The sequence below is a fragment of the Narcine bancroftii genome, chromosome 1 (genome assembly GCF_036971445.1).
Source record: "Narcine bancroftii isolate sNarBan1 chromosome 1, sNarBan1.hap1, whole genome shotgun sequence".
Classification (NCBI taxonomy): domain Eukaryota; kingdom Metazoa; phylum Chordata; class Chondrichthyes; order Torpediniformes; family Narcinidae; genus Narcine; species Narcine bancroftii.
The window spans coordinates 132,499,419-132,516,988 of NC_091469.1; the positions used below are offsets into that span (position 1 = coordinate 132,499,419).

At 42.5% G+C, this 17,570-nt stretch overlaps 1 protein-coding gene across 1 annotated transcript in view; it reads right to left on the reverse strand.

The window, feature by feature from the left end:
- The window catches only part of LOC138751475 (cadherin-related family member 2-like), a 195,237-nt gene that overhangs the window by 72,797 nt on the left and 104,870 nt on the right, over positions 1-17,570 (reverse strand). The window contains 1 exon segment of the mRNA XM_069913802.1: positions 7,357-7,402. Coding sequence (XP_069769903.1) covers positions 7,357-7,402 — 46 coding nt within the window.

Sequence of the window (17,570 nt, forward strand, 5' to 3'; positions counted from 1 at the left end):
TTCTTAGTTTATTAAATAAAGACCAATGGCAATCAGTGGAGTGATCTTCAAGCAAGGAAAATGAGTCTCCAAAATAATTAGAAAGGGAAAGGGGCTGCCATGAAATTAAACAATCAAAAAACGTAATTAAATATTTGCTGAGACTGACAAGGTGGAGATAGAGTGCAACAGACAAAATGAAATCTAGTAGGTGAGAGGATAGCAGAAAACCTTGTATATAAACGGAATTATAAATTATTATCTGGCACTCAAGAAGCCCCCCTATTAAAGCATATAATTACAATATGGAATAAAATTAATGGTCAAATTGGGGAGGGGGGGGGTCTTTCACCTAAAACACCCCTAGCTCAAAATATGTTAATTAACGATTGATAATAAAATCCTGGACACTTTGTCTCAGAGAAGGCTGTTATGAGCAGGGACAATTTATGACATTTGTGCAAATTAGGAATAAATATAAAGTTTTGAATACTTCTTTTTTCTGCTATCTTCAATTAAGATCTTATTTAAGCGACAAATTAGGACCAGCATTAGAGACTCTGCTTCGAAAGGGGAGTACAAAAAAAATTATTTCATAAATGTGTTCCTTACTTGAGGTGGGAACCCTTAAACAAGGCTTGATAAATCAAGGCAAAGGTGGGAATCAGGTTTCGGCATAGAAATTGGTCCATTTTGCTGGTCCAACTTATGATTAATGTAAGGTATCGGCTGCTGCAATATAACCTTGCATCAGCTATACCTCACTCTACATAGGTTGCATAAATTGAAATCAGAAATATCAGACCAATGTTTTTGATGTGGTCAAGAAATAGGTACTTTTTTGCATTTAACCTGGTCATGCCCTAAAGTGAAGCATTCCTGGGAAGATTTGGGTAACCTCCTGGGAAAAAAAATACTGGAATTCGATACCCTCAGGCACCTGAATTGTTTTTATTGGAGTATTTAGAAGACCTGAGACATAAAATGGGGCTGTCGAAATATCAATTAAAATTTGTTAAGCTTGCTTTAGCAGTGGCCAGGAAATGCATAACAGTTATTTGGAATCTGATTCCCAACTAGGTTTAGCCCACTGGAAGATAGAAATGTATAATTGTGTTCCCGGGAGAAGATCACCTCTAACCTCAGAAACAGGTATGATGTATTTTCATGATTATGGAATTCATACCTAAAGTACATCGGGTTAAATCCTTAACAAATCCCCCCTCATATCTCTTCCCCTCGGTTCTTGCAGTGGTGAGAACCCTTGATGGGAGTGGGGTTTATCCCTGATGAAGCCAATCTTTTCTTTTTCTTATTCTTTCTCTTTTCTTACTTTTTCTTCTTTTCTTGTTTCTTTGGTGGGGGGGGGGAGGTGGGAGGGTTCTCTTATTTTATTCTTGTTTCTATTATCTTTTTCTCCCTTTGGTTAACATGGACGTTGAATTTGCATTTTTGTCATATTATTATAATTTTTCATCCCCTTATAATAATTGAATCACATGTTGACTCTTTTCTTTTTTCTCACTTTAACATTGACAAGCTGATTGATATTTATATTATTTTGTTAATATTATTGATATTGATGTTTTTCTTTTTGATTATTCTTCGTTTTGACAGCAAGTTGACTGAAAATTCTCAAAATAAAATATTAAAATCCAGGCAGTAATGGCAAAATGGCAGAACAATTAAAAAATGAGCTCATTTATGATCAAATGGGTATGAAATCAGAAAATGTATTAAAATAAAAGGGAAATTATTAAGTAAACTAATGTAGAGTGGATGAAATATTGAGTCTGGAAGGATTGAATACAGTCACTTAAAAGGATCCAGAAAAGAGATAACATCAGAAATTACACGCTTCATATCTTGTGAGAAGGTGTGGTGTTGGAGAACGGCTAATATTAATTTCAAATACAGGAAGGGATTCAGAACATACATAAGTTAGAGGGGGAAAAAATTAACAAAAATCCATGGTATAAGACAAAATATGAAAACACCTAGAAACTATAGAACAGAATAATGAAGGACAAGTCTTGTTTCATCATGGTCTATAATCTCTTTAAAGATCTAACACAAAATGCAAACCATAGTATTATATTTGATTAATATATCGAGTGACGTGCACACGTTAGGAAAGCGAATAAGATCAGAATCTGTAAAGTTAGGCGGTCACTGATTAGCAGTCTGGCAGTGAGATAGAAATGAAGTACTGAAAGGGATTCTTATTCAGAGAGGATAAAGTTAAAGGAAGTGGAGTCCCATGGGGGTCAATCGTGGGGACATTGTTCTCAATTTATTTTAAAGATTTAGGATTTGGAATCAAAATATAATTGCTGAACTTATAAATCACGTCAAATTGGAAAGAATAAATGTTACAAATGTCATTAATAAACATGAAATGGAAATAATTTGGATGTTATTTTTAATTTGGATATTATTTTTAATTTGGATAGGTACCTTTTAATGAGAAAATAAGGAAGTCACATATGAGAGACTCAGGATCTATGTGAATGGGTAGCAATGGAATTTTGGAGTTAAAAAAATACCAAGTCAGCGGCAGATCAAAACCTCTTGGATCTAGAAAATAAAGAACTGTAGTGAACATTGGTTAAAACTCTTGGAGTACCTTGTGAGGTCTTGTCATGATGTTAAAAAAGGAGCGTAAAAACTACAACAAGGATTTCCATGGGGAACTAACAGAACAATGGGTTCATAACCCTAAGAAAGGCTGAGCACTTCCCTCTTGAGAGAGGAAGGTTGTGAAGTGACCTCAAAGAAGCCTTTAAAACATATTTTAGACATACAGCACGGTTAACAGGCCATTTTGGTCCACAAGCCCGTGCCGCCCAATTTACACCTAATTAACTTACGTTTTGAATGGTTGGGAGGAAACCAGAGCCTCTGGGGAAAGCTCACGCAGACACAGGGAGAATGTCCAACTCCTTACAGACTGCGCGGGATTCGAACCCCAGTCCCGATCACTGGTGCTGTGGTGGCGTTGTGCTAACTGCTACGCCAACTGTACCGCCCCTTATTTACAACTGTGAGACATTTGCAGAGGTTGGATGCGGAGTATGTGTTTGCATTTAAAGAAGTATTTGGTATACCTTGAGGATGGGCTCAGGTCTGAAATATCAGTAATACATCTTTACCTGCTATGAACTCTAAGAGACCGGCTGTGTTCCTCCAGCATTTCTGTACTTTGGCTACAATCACAGCATCTGCAGACTTTCTTCTTTCATCCCCCATACTGTAGTACCTAAGCCCCAACTAATGTCTAGCCACCTGCACTATTCATGGCAGACATCCTACTACAACAACAAGGTATTCCAAGGGATGCCTACCCTGAAGAAGTTTGCCTTTGCTATCTGCAGGGAGTTCTGTGGGATTGTCTCTCACTGCTCCCCATTTGTCACCTCTGGTGTTCTCAAGCTCTACGACCATGTACTCACCCAGACTCGATTCCACAGTCACATTCCCTTCCTCTCTACTTGTCTCCACCGCCAGCTCGTGCCTTGTCGGTTCCAGCTACCATTCCAGGCCTCTCAGTTTGGCCCACACCAGGACCTCAGGTACTTGCACCACATTCACCACTGCTATCTCTGCTTCTCCCAATGACTCCTATGCACCACTCTCACCTTGATGTGTAGATACCAGTGGCAACTCTCCCTCTTGCCACCACAGCTCTGGACCTCGCTGGCCATGGCTTGCAGCAGTCCCCTCCTGTACCCCCTCCTGTACTACATCCGCCGCCGGATCCACGCGTTCAACCACCAGCTCCACATTCACCTGGCGTCCATCAAGGACCAAAAGCTCATCTCCCTGGAGACTGTAGCCTCTGCGACCCTCCACGTGGATCCCCATCTTGTCCCCAGTTGCCTGGACTCCAGAGCTACCATGGCCACCAATCCAGACTCAGACCCCAGCTGCCACAACCATGGAGCTCTCACTGCCATGACCATGGAGCTGAGCCCAGGCCTTGGCCACCCAAAAAACGAAGCTCCCACTGCCGCAGCCGCCGACTAGACCCAGACCTCGGCCGCCTACACTATGGAGCTCCCACTGCCATGGCCACCCACACCACCACCCTACTCACTGAAGCCACAGACGCCATCTCCTATCGGTATCTGGACCCCAGTCGCCAACCCAACAGAGATCCCAAGCCACCGCTGCCCTCCCCAATCCAGTCTCTGACCCTCCACTCACTGCAGCTCCTGACGCCACTACTGCCGACTCCAGCACTGGACCTGCAGAAGACCAGTGTCTTCCTCGCTGACTCGTTTCACATAGCTCCCGACACAGACTGCATCTGGAGCTCTGATCTCTCTATTGGATCCCACTCAACTATCCCCCCCACTCCTCCTTCCCTACCTCCCACTACTCCACCCCATCTCCCCTTCTCTGCCCCCTCTCCTCCTACCCTCCAACCACCAATCCACTTTCTGGCCCCCTCCATCGGGCTACCCCTTTACCCTTCTTTCCCCTCTCTCTCTCTCTCTCTCTCTCTCTCTCTCTCTCTCTCTCTCTCTCTCTCTCTCTCTCTCTCTCCTCACCCCACGTACTTCCCTACCCCTCCCCCCAACCTTCCCAACCCTTCTCCCTCTTCCAACCTCCCCCACCTCCCGTCTCCATCCTCAGAACTCTCCAACCCTTTCCTTCCCCCCTTGCCTCCAACACCCTCTACCACACCGACTCCCACTCTGACCCTTGCCTGGTTTTCACCATCCCCTCTGACCTTCCCCTCTCGGAGGTGGAGCGCTCTATCCTCAGCAGAGGTCTCACCTCCGTCCCCCTCCATCCACACCTCAATGAATTCCATGCACAGTGAGATGCTGAACTCTTCTTCCGTCGCCTCTGTCTCCAGGCCCATTACTTTGGCCGCAACTCTCCAACACCTCCCCAAGACCCTATCTCCTGCCTCAAGACCTCTTCCTCCTCCTGGACACCTCCTCCTGGCCATTTGCCCGCTCTGGACCTTTTTATCTCCAATTGCCACTGGGCCATCAAACCATTTCAACTTCACTACCCCCTATCCTACTCCAACCTCACCTCCTCAGAATGCTCCACCCTCCACTCTCCACAACAAGCCTAACCTCACTATCAAACCCGCAGACAACATTGGTTTTGTTATAATCTGGTGTACTGACCTCTACCTTGCTGAGGCCAGTCGACAGCTCTCAGACACCTCCTCCTATCAACCCCTCCCATAGGACCCCACCATCACCCATCAAGTCACCGTCTGCAACACCATCTCTCACCTCATTGATTTGGGCACCTTCACCCTCCCCACCATGTCCATCAACCTCATTGTCTCCCATCCTCGCACTGGCTGTTTATACCTTCTACCCAAGATACATAAACCTAACCATCTGGGCAAACCCATTGACTCTGCTTGCTCTTACCCCATGGAACTAATTTCATCCTACCTTGACTCCGTCATTTCTCCCGTAGTTTAATCCCTCCCCACCTACATCTGCATCACCTCACATACCCTCCACCTCCTTCAAAACTTCAGATTCTCTGAACCGGACCACCTAATCTTCATGATGGATGTCCAATCCCTTTGCACCTCCATTTTCCACAGAAGGCCTCAAAGCACTTCGCTTTTTCCTGGACCTCGGGCCTGAGCAGTCACCCTCCACCACCACACTTCTCCGCCTGGCAGAACTTGTCCTCACCCTTAATAATTTTTCCTTTCATTCATCCCACAACCTCCAGATTAAAGGAGTAGCCATGGGTACCCACATGGGTCCCAGCTATGCCTGCCTGTTTGTGGATTTTGTGGAGCAAAATATGCTACAAGCCTACACAGACAATACCCCCAACTCTTCCCCTAGTACATCAATGACTACACTGGGGTGGTCTCATGCGCCTGCAATGAGCTTGTCAATTTCATAATTTTTGTGGGCAATTTCCACCCAAACCTCAAACTCAGCTGGTCCATCTATGATGACGCACTCCCTTTCTGGATCTCTCTGTCTCCATTTTAGGAGACAGACTCTCCACTGATATTTATTACCAACCATCTAACTCCCACAACTACCTTGACTATTCATCCTTATACCCTGTCCACTGCAAGGACTCCATCCCTTTCTCTCAATTTCTCTGTCTCCACCACATCTGCTCCCAAGATGAAGTCTTCCAGTCCAGAGCCTCTTTGATGTCTGCCTTCTTCCACAAATGTGGCTTCCCCTCCACTACTATTAACTCAGTCCTCACCCACATCTCCTCCATCCCTCGCTCATCTGCCATAGTTCCTCCCCTCTCCGGCCCCTAGAAACAAACATGGAATCCCCCTCGTCCTCACCTTGCACCCCACCAGCTTCCGCATCCAACACATTATCCATCAGAATGTCTGGCACTTACTACAGGACCCCACCACCAGACACATTTTTCCTTCACCTCATTTTTCCATAGGGACCACTCCCTCTGTGATTCCCTTGTGCACTCTTCCCTCCCCACCCATTGCCCACCCCCTACCTGGGACCTTCCACTGTCATCATAAGTGCTGTAATACCTGCACCCACACCTCCTCCTTCACCACAGTCTGAGGTCCAAAACAAAGCAACACTTCACCTGTACCTCCAAAAAATTCATTTACTGTATCCGGTGCACCCTCTGTGGCCTTCTCTACATCGGAGAGATTGGTCGCCGATTAGGAGATCATTTCGCCCAGCACCTCCTCTCCATCTGCAACTAAAGCAACCTCCCCATTGCCAACCATTTCAATTCTGAGACACACTCTCAAGTTCACATGTCTGTCCATGTCTGACACACTATCCCACCCTGACCACCTGTGGACTGGAGGAACAATGCCTCATTTTTTGTCTGGGCACCCTCCAATCCCAGGGCATGAACATTGAGTTCACTGTATTCCATTAATCAGCTTGCCTCCCCCCCAACCCACCCCCCTTAACAGTTATTCCAATTCCTACTTCCTTACTCTCTCCACCTAGCCTAGACTCCTCCTCCCACTTCCTGCAGTCCTCCCCCTACCCATCATCTCCCCCCTCACCCCCCTCCCCATTAGTTATTCCAATTCCTATTCCCTTTCTCTTTCCACCTAGCCTAGACTCCTCCCCCCACTTCCTGCAGTCCTCCCCCCACCCATCATCTCCCACCCTCACCCCCCCTCCTTCATTAGTTCGGACATCGCTCATATGTTCCCCCACACCTGGATGAAGGGCTCAACCCTGAAATCTTGGTCATGTATCTTTACCTTTGCTACTTAAAGGCACTTAACCACGGTGTCAACAGAATCCTGTGTTTTACCCCTATCCTAGGAATGTGCTCAGCCCAAATATATTGCTAGGCTTAAATAAAATAGGCCAAACCAGTAAGATAAAAGATTATAAAGAGTTGATGTCACTTACCGACAACAGTGCAATCTCTAATCCCTCACTGACAAATTCCAATGCAATAACTGAAAGAAAACCAGAACTGTTTAGTTCCCTATTGTTAGTATTGGTTATATTATATTCTTTAAAGAAACTAAGACCTCAATTAATTCAATTTTTAATGACAGTTGGTATTAGTATGATAATTTTAATAATATACATTGAAAAGACATATTATACATGTATAAAGACAATTATTTAAACAAGTTAACTCCCTAAATTACCACCAGTAAAATTATCACAGTGGGATCCAAATACAAGAACATAAGTATCAAGGGTGGAATTAGGCCTCAAGCCCCCAATCATGTTTCTTTGAACTTACTTTCTCATCCAGCTTTATAGAACATAGAACATTACAGCACAGTACAGGACCATCAACTCTTGATGGTCCTACCAAAAAATAAACTAAACTCTCCCTACCTCATAACCTTCTATTTTTCTTTCATCCATGTGCCAGCCACTACCACCAGCCCTGGCCATGTATTCCATGCACCCACATCTCTATGTAATGTGACAGAGTGTTTGGAGGTGGTTTGGGAGGATTTGTTGGAGCAGCTTGCATGCACACATTTCAAAACAGAGTTTTTGCAGGACTTTTGCCGAGTGCTTTTTGCAGCAGATCAACAAAGTAGCAACATACAGCAGCTTGCCTGGGAGAGCATGTGATCTTTGCAGGCAGAGACAACAGTTTTGCTCTGGGAGAGGCAGAGAGTGAAACAGAGAGGAGAGACACAGAAATCAGTTCCAGAAGGACAAAGCTGGCAAACGTTTGTAAGGCTGTCTGGTTAAAGGAGAAGACTAGCTGTCTGAAAGGTGACCTGAAAGAAAAAGAATCATCTGGAGAACCCTGGAGGGGGAAAGTTTCCTCAGCAAGACTGATTGGAAAGGAATCAGGTGCGGATGTCCTGGAACAAAAGGAATCTCTCTCTGAAAACCAGCAAGAACCCTCCTGAGTGGTAACCATTTGCCTGTTAAGTGCCAAAGACTGGTGAAATTTGTTAATGCTAACTTCTGTGCACAGTACAAGAATTGCCTGCAACCAGTGAGATGGGACTGTGATCCAAAGAACTTTTCTAATCTTAAATATACATTACACATACCTGCGCTTAATATCAGAGGGGAGATTAAGTAGGTTAGGTAGGTTAAGTAATTTGTTAAAGTTTAATTCTGTTTTCTTCTTCAAATAATTAAAAACTACTTTTGTTTAAGTAACCCTGTGTTGTGGTGCATATCTATTGCTGCTGGTTTCTGGGGTCCTCTGGACTCCATAATGGTAAAATAAACATACCCCTGATATCTCCCCTAAACTTTCTTCCCTTCACTTTGTACATTTTATATTGTCAACAAATTGCTGTATTGTGATTTCAATCCGTGCTCAAATGTCATTTCTATATATTGTAAGCAGCTGCAGCCCAAATTTTAATCCTATATCTCACATGCCAAAGTAAAAATAATCCTATTCTTTTTATCCCGTCTACTGTGACGGAATATATCATATTTTATATTGAATATAGACATATTTTTGAAGTAGATAGATTGTGGGAGTAGTGTAGGTCACAAACAAATGCAAATGCTTCACAAAACAGATCTTATTTAAAATGAAGAGCTTTACTCAAACCAGACACTCCAGGCCCAGTGCCTTTGTAAAGTCAATAGTAACTGCTTTATTAAAGGTTTTCATAAGGAGGTGTAAATAGAAGAATCCAAGCTCAAGAGACATCACAAGCAGGTGTAAATGGATTATTGCTTTGAAAGCAGCAGATGAACAGGCTCAGAAGACTAGGTCTGGTGCCACAATCTATCTGGTGGGAGTTTGCTGTTCAAAGAAGGACATGTGGTTTTGCAAGCAAAGAGAGAGAAGAAGAAAACAGGCTTTCTCTAAGCCACTTTTTCTGCAGTGGCTCTTGGAGGCTGCAACAACAAGCTGGCAGCTTACTTAACCCCCATTTTGATGGATTGTGAGTTCTGAGTTCAGCTTGTTAAAAACATTGTGGTCCATACAAGAGGAAATAGCTGGCTTGAGTGTTTCACCTGAAATAAAGCAAACAAAAGAAACTCTCTGGTGACCTGCAGAAGAAGAGGTTATCATTTGGAAAACCCTGATGGGGCAAGTTTCTTTGGCAAGACACTGAAGTGACTGATTGGAGGAATCAGTTTATGTGCGTGTGTCCAACGAGGAAAAAATCTCTCTCTAAAACCAACAAGAAATTTCCTGAGCAGTAACCAATTACCTTTAAGCACCAGAGCCTGGTGAAAATTCATAATTGTTAAATTCTGTGCACAGTATAAGAATTGGCTGGTATCGGTGAACTTGAAGGAGTGAGAAGTGAGATTAAATTGTGAATCAAAGAACTTTTCTGAACTTATACATATTATATACACATATACTTAGAATTAGAAAGGGGTTAGGTTAAGTTAATAGTAATAAGTTAAAGTTTAATCCTGTTTTTAATGTTTAAATAAAATTTAAAATGACTTTTGTTTAAGTAGCCATTTGTCTTGGTGAACTTCTATTGGTGCTAGGTTTTGGGGTCCTCTGGGCCCATAACACTACTAACAACCCATTGTCTCTAATTTCATGATTTCTACCTTCCTACAACAATTTCTTGTGTAGTGGTGTACCAAATACTTGTTTAAAATCCATATACACTATATGCAATGGTTCCATCCTATCCACCATGCTATTTGTAACTTCAAAATACACTAATAGATTTGGCAACCTATTTCCTTTCCATAATGTAGTTCAAAAGTGCCAAGGTTAATTATGACTTATCCAAGTGCCTTGCTATCATGTCTCTAATAAGAGTCTTTCCCTGCCTAAAAAATATTATGTTGCCTTGGAATTAGTGCAGAACAGTGTTAATTCGAGGAATTTGTGGCTATTCCATGAGAGTTTAGTAAGAGTGATTGTAAGAATGAATATGTGGGTTTACTGTCATATACATTACTTTACTTTGGCTTGGCTTCGCGGACGAAGATTTATGGAGGGGGTAAAAGTCCACGTCAGCTGCAGGCTCGTTTGTGGCTGACAAGTCCGAGGCGGGACAGGCAGACACGGTTGCAGCGGCTGCAGGGGAAAATTGGTTGGTTGGGGTTGGGTGTTGGGTTTTTCCTCCTTTGCCTTTTGTCAGTGAGGTGGGCTCTGCGGTCTTCTTCAAAGGAGGTTGCTGCCCGCCAAACTGTGAGGCGCCAAGATGCACGGTTTGAGGTGATATCAGCCCACTGGCGGTGGTCAATGTGGCAGGCAACAAGAGATATCTCTAAAGAAAATGTCATATACATAAATACCATACAATGTACAGATACACTGCAATTCAAACTTGCTGCTGTCATACAGGTATATTAGATACACCAACTACAATAATATAAATTAAATGATCAAATATGCAGTGACGTAGAAAGAGAGATAATAAATATGAAATGATAAATAATTATTTGGCATATTTATTATCTTTACATGGTGTAGTTCAGAAGAATGTGAAATGATTTACTAAAAACATCAGATTCTGGGAATTGACAGAACAAATACAGAATCCTCCATTTGAGAAAATGGTAATATCGGGGATTGCCTTAAAAAGTCACTACTTTAGCCATGCGATGAAATTTCTTTGCACAAAGGATGAAAATTATTGGAATGTTCGATATTAAAGTGTGATGGGTGCACAAGCAATGACCATATTCACCGTCGGCATAGATGGATTTTGGACCGGAAGGGAATCAGGACGTATGGATATGTTTCAAGAACAAGTGAACATAGAATGAACACAATTGGCAAAAGAACGAGAAATAATGGAAGGAAACACTTTTTACAGAAAACACTGTCAAGGTATAAAAGATAAGGCTAGAGCAGAATCAATGGCAATGGTTCAGAAGGGAGCAGGATATATTAAAAGAGAGAATTTGCATGGCCATATGGAGAAAACAAAGGAAGTGGGCCTTGTTGATTAATCCTTACATAAAGCTTGAAGGTGTTACGATCCCAAAGGACCCCAAAACCCAGCAGCAATAGATATTCACCATGACAAATGGTTACTTAAACAAAAGTTGTTTTTAATTATCTTTAAACATGAAAACAGAATCAAACTTTAACTTATCACTATTAACTTAACTACCCAACTTAACTCCCTCCTAATTCTAAGTGCACATGTATGTAATGTGTGTGTAAAATTAAGAAAAGTTCTTTGGTTCACAGTTCAATCTTACTTCTCATTCTTCCAAGTTCATTGGTTGCAGGCAATTCTTATTTTTAACATGTATAAAGTTCACCAGGCTTTGGTGCTTGAAAAGTAAATGGTTACCGCTCAGGAAAATTCTTGTAGGTTTTGTAGAGAGAGATGTGTGGTTCCAGGTCACTTCAATATCTTGCTTATGAAACTTGCCCCATCAAGGTTCTCCAGATGATAACCTATTTCTTTCAGGCTATAAATGTTCCATTTATTCCAAGAGAAACATCAGACAGATAGCACTTACAGCCATCCACACTCTGGCGCTTCTGTTTCAGTTCCAACAAGCTTCTCCTGGCTTGTTACAGTTGTCTCTCTCTCGATCTGAGATTCCAACTGCCAGCCACATGTCCTTCTCTCTCTTACTTGCAGCACCCCACCCCCCCCCCCCCCCCCCACCACCACCTTCTCCAACAAACAATAGGAGTTTGTCTTCTGATCCCATCTGTTGTCTTAGGTAAACCATCCTCTCAATGACCTTTGAGTGAGCACTTTGCAGAGAGGTCAGAAGCCTTGCAAAAAGGTCCCACACAGATGACCTGACTCCAGTCCATTCATTTCATGACATCATTTTAATTAGCACCTACTTGTGAAATGTGCATAGCATTCTCCATAGTTTATGTAAAGTCATTGAATATGAATTCGTCAGTATTTCAAATAAGATCTTTTTTAAAGTGTGTGTATGTATGTAACCTACTCTAATTTTACCAATTATCTCCCAAAAACATCTCCAAATATTCCATCACAAAGGGCTGAATGGTCTCTTTCTATGCTGTAATCTTCTTGTGCTTCTGTTAACAAAGATTAGGGTAGCAGGTCATGAGGGCTTGAGGCCCAGAAAATTATGGAATGTATTTCAATGAAACTGCAGATGCTGGAAACTTGAGTCAGGTGTGCCTTATCCAGGTCAAGATGGTTTGCTCTGTTGTAATGGAGGATTAAAACCATGTACCCAGATGCTTTTTGCTTATGTGGAACTGACGACACTGGGTCCACACTCAGGTCACCTTACTTTCAGAACTAGCAGATGTAATTAAACTCAGCCATGGGGACTTATCTGAAGATACACTTTGAAATGGAATTCCACTGTGAGGCCCAGGGAAAGCAGTTGTCAAATGCAACACTCTGAAATTGACGAATTGGTCACAACCTGTCTTGCACCAGAAGTTTTAATAAGTCTTTGTATCTACGAGATAAACCAGGAAATCATAACATCCTGGTTCCATAATATTAATCTTCTAAATTGTAGAATATAATGTTCAATTTTGATTTTGACTGACAAATATTAGAAGGAGTAGGCGCATGATTAATTGTTTTTGGGATATATAAGCCTGTGGTCCTGCTGCTGAAGTTTAGACTCTCCGAGGGGTGGGAACACCCCTTGTCAAGAAGGAAGAACAGCCAGAGTCCGAGCAACGTCCCGGTCGGGGGAGGTGGAGAAGCTGCTACCTGCACCCTGACAACCTACTACAAGTGTGCAGTCGTTGCCTCGCTTCGGCAGTAGTCCAAGCATTGATAAGTATAGTTGGGAAGGGCTTGCATATTGTAGTGTGAAATCAGCTTTTGAATTAGTAATAAACATTTGTATAAACTGAACTGCTCTCGGTGTGTGTGTCTATTTTCTTTCGGTAGCTCAAACACTGTGACCAATCTAAAATGAACAAAATGAGAGGTATAAGTTTACCCAAGACATCTGTATGAGAGTAACTTGCAGAAAGTTAAGAGCTCCAAGTGAAATCATCCTAGAGCACATCAGTAACATGTTTGAAGTTGTTATATTTATTGTGATGGTCAGGCCAGGTATTGAAAAATGTGTATGTGCATCGGTTCAGTTTGGGTTTGAGTTGGTTTTAACATTATACCTGGACAGACTTCAAACAGAATGGCAAAACAGAATCAATGGGTGCATTCCTGCTTCTCATCACCTTTGATGACAGACTAGCTTTTCTGTCTCCCTCCTTCCTTAATGTTAATGGACCACATTGTGAATTTATTACATATGCTAATAAATGAAAATAATGCTGACACCAGATAGTGCTGGTTGTAAAATCAAAATGGAGTCCAAAGAGTGACAAAGGAGAACAATAGGTTCTTCCCAATCTGCCCTGAATAATAAGTATGGAGGTGCCAATGGACAGGACAGGGGGAAAAAAAACCCACAGAGTTTTTAACTTGGACAGCACCAGTCTTCACTCCATCAAGGACATATTGAAGTGGCAGTGTCTTAAAGTAACCTCTTCCCTCTGTATGTTATATGAACATTAAAAATGATTATAATGTTTGTTTGACGTCTATGAAAATTAAAATAAAATATTAAAATAAAGCCACCTCTATCCTCAAAGATCCTCCCCACTCAGGCCATGCACTCTTCGTTCTGCTACCATCAGGAAAAAGGTAGAGGCGCCTGAAAACTAGCACAAGGACAGCTTCTTCCCCTCCGCCATCATATTTCTAAATGGACAATCAACCACAGATACTGCCTCACTTTCTCCTATTCTCTTGCATTATTTACGTCATTTATAGCAATATTTGCACTGCAATTCTGGCTCAAAGCAATGAATTACGTGGCACGTTCATGTCAATAAATTCTGATTCTGATAACACAAACATTTTGCCAAATAATAAAGCTTATGGGAGTAATAGTGTGGCCAGCAGCACTAGAAGGGGATGCACGCAGAGAGACAAAATTGACAAGGAGATATGGAAGGCATGAATTTCCTTTTTACTTCAGAAGTGGATTAGAAAATGAACAATGACCTGAAGATAGCTCTGGAAAAAGAAATAGCCAATGCAAAGCAAAGAGATCACAAAAGCAAATCTAATTTAAGTTAATGAGCAGGAACAGATGTCCTGCAATCTTGGACATCTTGTCAATCATTTAACCATTTCCTCCTGCCTTGCATTCAAGCATCTTCCAGTACACACCATCCTGCGTGATCCTTTCGTCCTCTCTTTTCTATACAATTTTCATTTGAATTTTCTTTCAGTTCTGGGGAAGGTTTAACCTTCAAATAAATGTTTTTGAAATGTAGAACAGTGTCTCTGATTCTTACCTACTTTGAATTAAATTCTGCCATTATTTCCCGAATGTACTTTGAAAGGAATATTTTTAAAAAACTCTGCAATGGGCGCCACAGTTAGCGTAGTGGTGTTTAGTGCAACGTTATTACAGCGCCAGCGGCCCGGGTGCAAACCCAATGCTGTCTGTAAAGGGTTTGTTCATTCTCTCCATATCTGTGTGAGTTTCCTCTGAGTCTCCTGCTTCCTCCCACCCTTCAAAACCTATGGGGGTTGTAGGGTATTTGGGCAGCACAGGCACGTGGTCCAGAAGGGCCTGTTACTTTGCTGTATGTCTATTTTTAAAATGCAGCTGTTTCAAATACAAAATGCACATGGAATCAACTTGGAAGGAGACGTTCCAGGTAGTATTTCACCTGATCTTGCAAGGTGGTACCGTTTCATGCAGCTGTTTGTTTCCTATTTAATTCAACAGTCAATAAGATTAACAGCTAGTGAACTGATAGGGGAATGGGACAACCACAAGAGGGAGAAGCCTACCCTTTTTACCCTACCCCTCAATATCACAGGATCTTGCAAAGTAGAAATGTGTCTCCTAAATAAGACATTGCATGTTACTCATGTCAGTCTCATGGTTTGTCTGGGCATTGTTGGGACAATAGTTAGGCTTCATTGGCCAATCTTCACATCATTAATTACTAGGAAGCTTATTTCACAATACAATGACCCATTCACGACTCCCACTGTAGACATTCTTTCGACAAGGCAGGGTTTATCAATGGGGACATGGAATGTGTGCAGGTGACAAAGCAGGAGAAAATCAATCATTTCACTCATCAATGGGGTGGTCCTATCCCCACAAAGTTATATTATATTGGGTCTTCACAAGACTAGACATTCAGAAAATATAAAGGATGCTGTTTGTCAGTTGCATTTGAACCTGATGCTGTAATTTAAGGAATTCAGCTGTTTGAATAGAATACCTCCCCTGAAGTGAAAGTCAATGGCACATCTTGTGCTGAGTAATGCATTCAGGTAATATTACACATTGTTTATACAGTTGAATAAACTTCCTTAGCTGAGTGAGTATAGTTGCATCTCAATTACTTGTCCACAGATCATTTAAATCTCAGTAGTCAAGTAACAGTATTTGGACAATTCTTGTGCTCAAGCCACACTTGAACTTAAGTATTCAACATCTACAAAACAAAGATCCCTCTACCCATATACCCATTCTGCATCACATAGCCCACTGATAATAAAAGTGCACGATGACATAGGAGGATAATGGTGAAATTCATCACCAGCTTCAATGACCAGCAAAGCCTTAGGTTGAGTGAAGAAAAGGGGATTTAATGATTAAGCTCTCAGATCTGATGTAAATTACGTGGCCTGTCGGGCAATCATGATCCCTACCCTCTTTCATGCCTCTGACTCCTGGACTATCTGCAATTCATCCTCTGCAATTTCTGTCACTTATTACATGACTCCACCACCAGCCACTTATTGCCCTCTCCTCCCTTCTCCGCCTTCCACAGGGACCACTGCACCCACAACTTCCTCGTCCACTCATCTCTTCTCACTAATTGCCCCCTTGTCAACTTCCCCTGTGACCGCAAGAGGTGCCACACGAGCCCACACCTCCTCCCTCACCACCATTTGGGGCCCCAAACAGCCCTTCCAAGTGAAGCACCACTTCACTTATGTATCCGCGGGAGTTACCTACTGCATCCGGTACTCCCTTTGTGGCCTTCTCTACATCAGAAAGGCCGGAAGCAGACTCCAAGATCGCTTCACTGAGTATCTTTGCACTGTCCTCATCAATGGCAGGGATGTCCCATTGGCCAAGCATTTCAATTCTATGATGCACTCCCGAGCCTCATGCACTGCCAAACAAAGGTCACCCATAAATTGGTGGAGCAACACCTAATATTCTGCCTGGGGACCAGATGGCATTAACATTGAATTCTCTCATTTCTGCTAGCCTACTCCCCATTCTCCCTCTCTTCCCTATCCCTCTGTCTTCTTTCTTCCAGCTCTCCATTCACAGAGCCTTCCTGTCTCTTCCTGTTTGCTGGTGTGACCTCCCTCATCCACCTTTTACCTCTTGCTCGTGGGACTCCTAGCCCCTCACTCCCCCTCCATTTTGTTTGGGTGCCTTCCTACATTTTGCTCACACCTTGATGAAGGACTCAAACTCAAAATGTTGGTTATGGATTTTTATCTTTGCTCTGGATGGGTGACCCCAGGTTTTTTTTGTGCTTTACCTCAATCACGGTATCTGCAGACTTTCGTGTTTTACCCCTATCTAGTTCCAGTCGGCTCCACTGGACTGTCCACATCATTTGCATGCTCAAACCAAATCCTTTGGAAAAATTGACTTTTTTCTGAGTTCTGTCATCGGGACACATCAACTGTTCAGAGGAAAAAGAAAGTGTGAAAACCTCCTTGAAAATCCACGTTGACTCCTGAAAATCTCTGGCTCATCAACTTTCAAAGTTAAGAAGCATCTTTGAGGTGGTATTGAGTGTATAACCTTTGGGAGCACCCAGAGAGGTTTGCATAAGTGATAGAAGAGGAGGCACCTGACAAATTACCTTCAGCCACCTCCTGCCTAGCTAGGGAAGGAGCTACAGTTCCTACGTTGGCCTCATTAGCCACCTCAGACACTATAAAGCTGATGTGGAAATATGCTATCTTTATTTTTGTTCAACTGCCTACAGAGAACAGTCTTTGGGCAACGGCTTAACCTTTGGTGATGCAAAGGTCCACTGATGTGCTCCAGATAAACACTTGGTTTGTCCCTGGATTTGCAGCCAAGGTTCTGATTCTGAGCCAGAATCACTAAGACTGATTCAATTATTTTCTGTCTGTGGGATCTGGCGGAGTGCCACGATTAGTAAGAACATTGGTGTAGATGGCATGTCAAGGGCATTTCACATAATAATTCTTC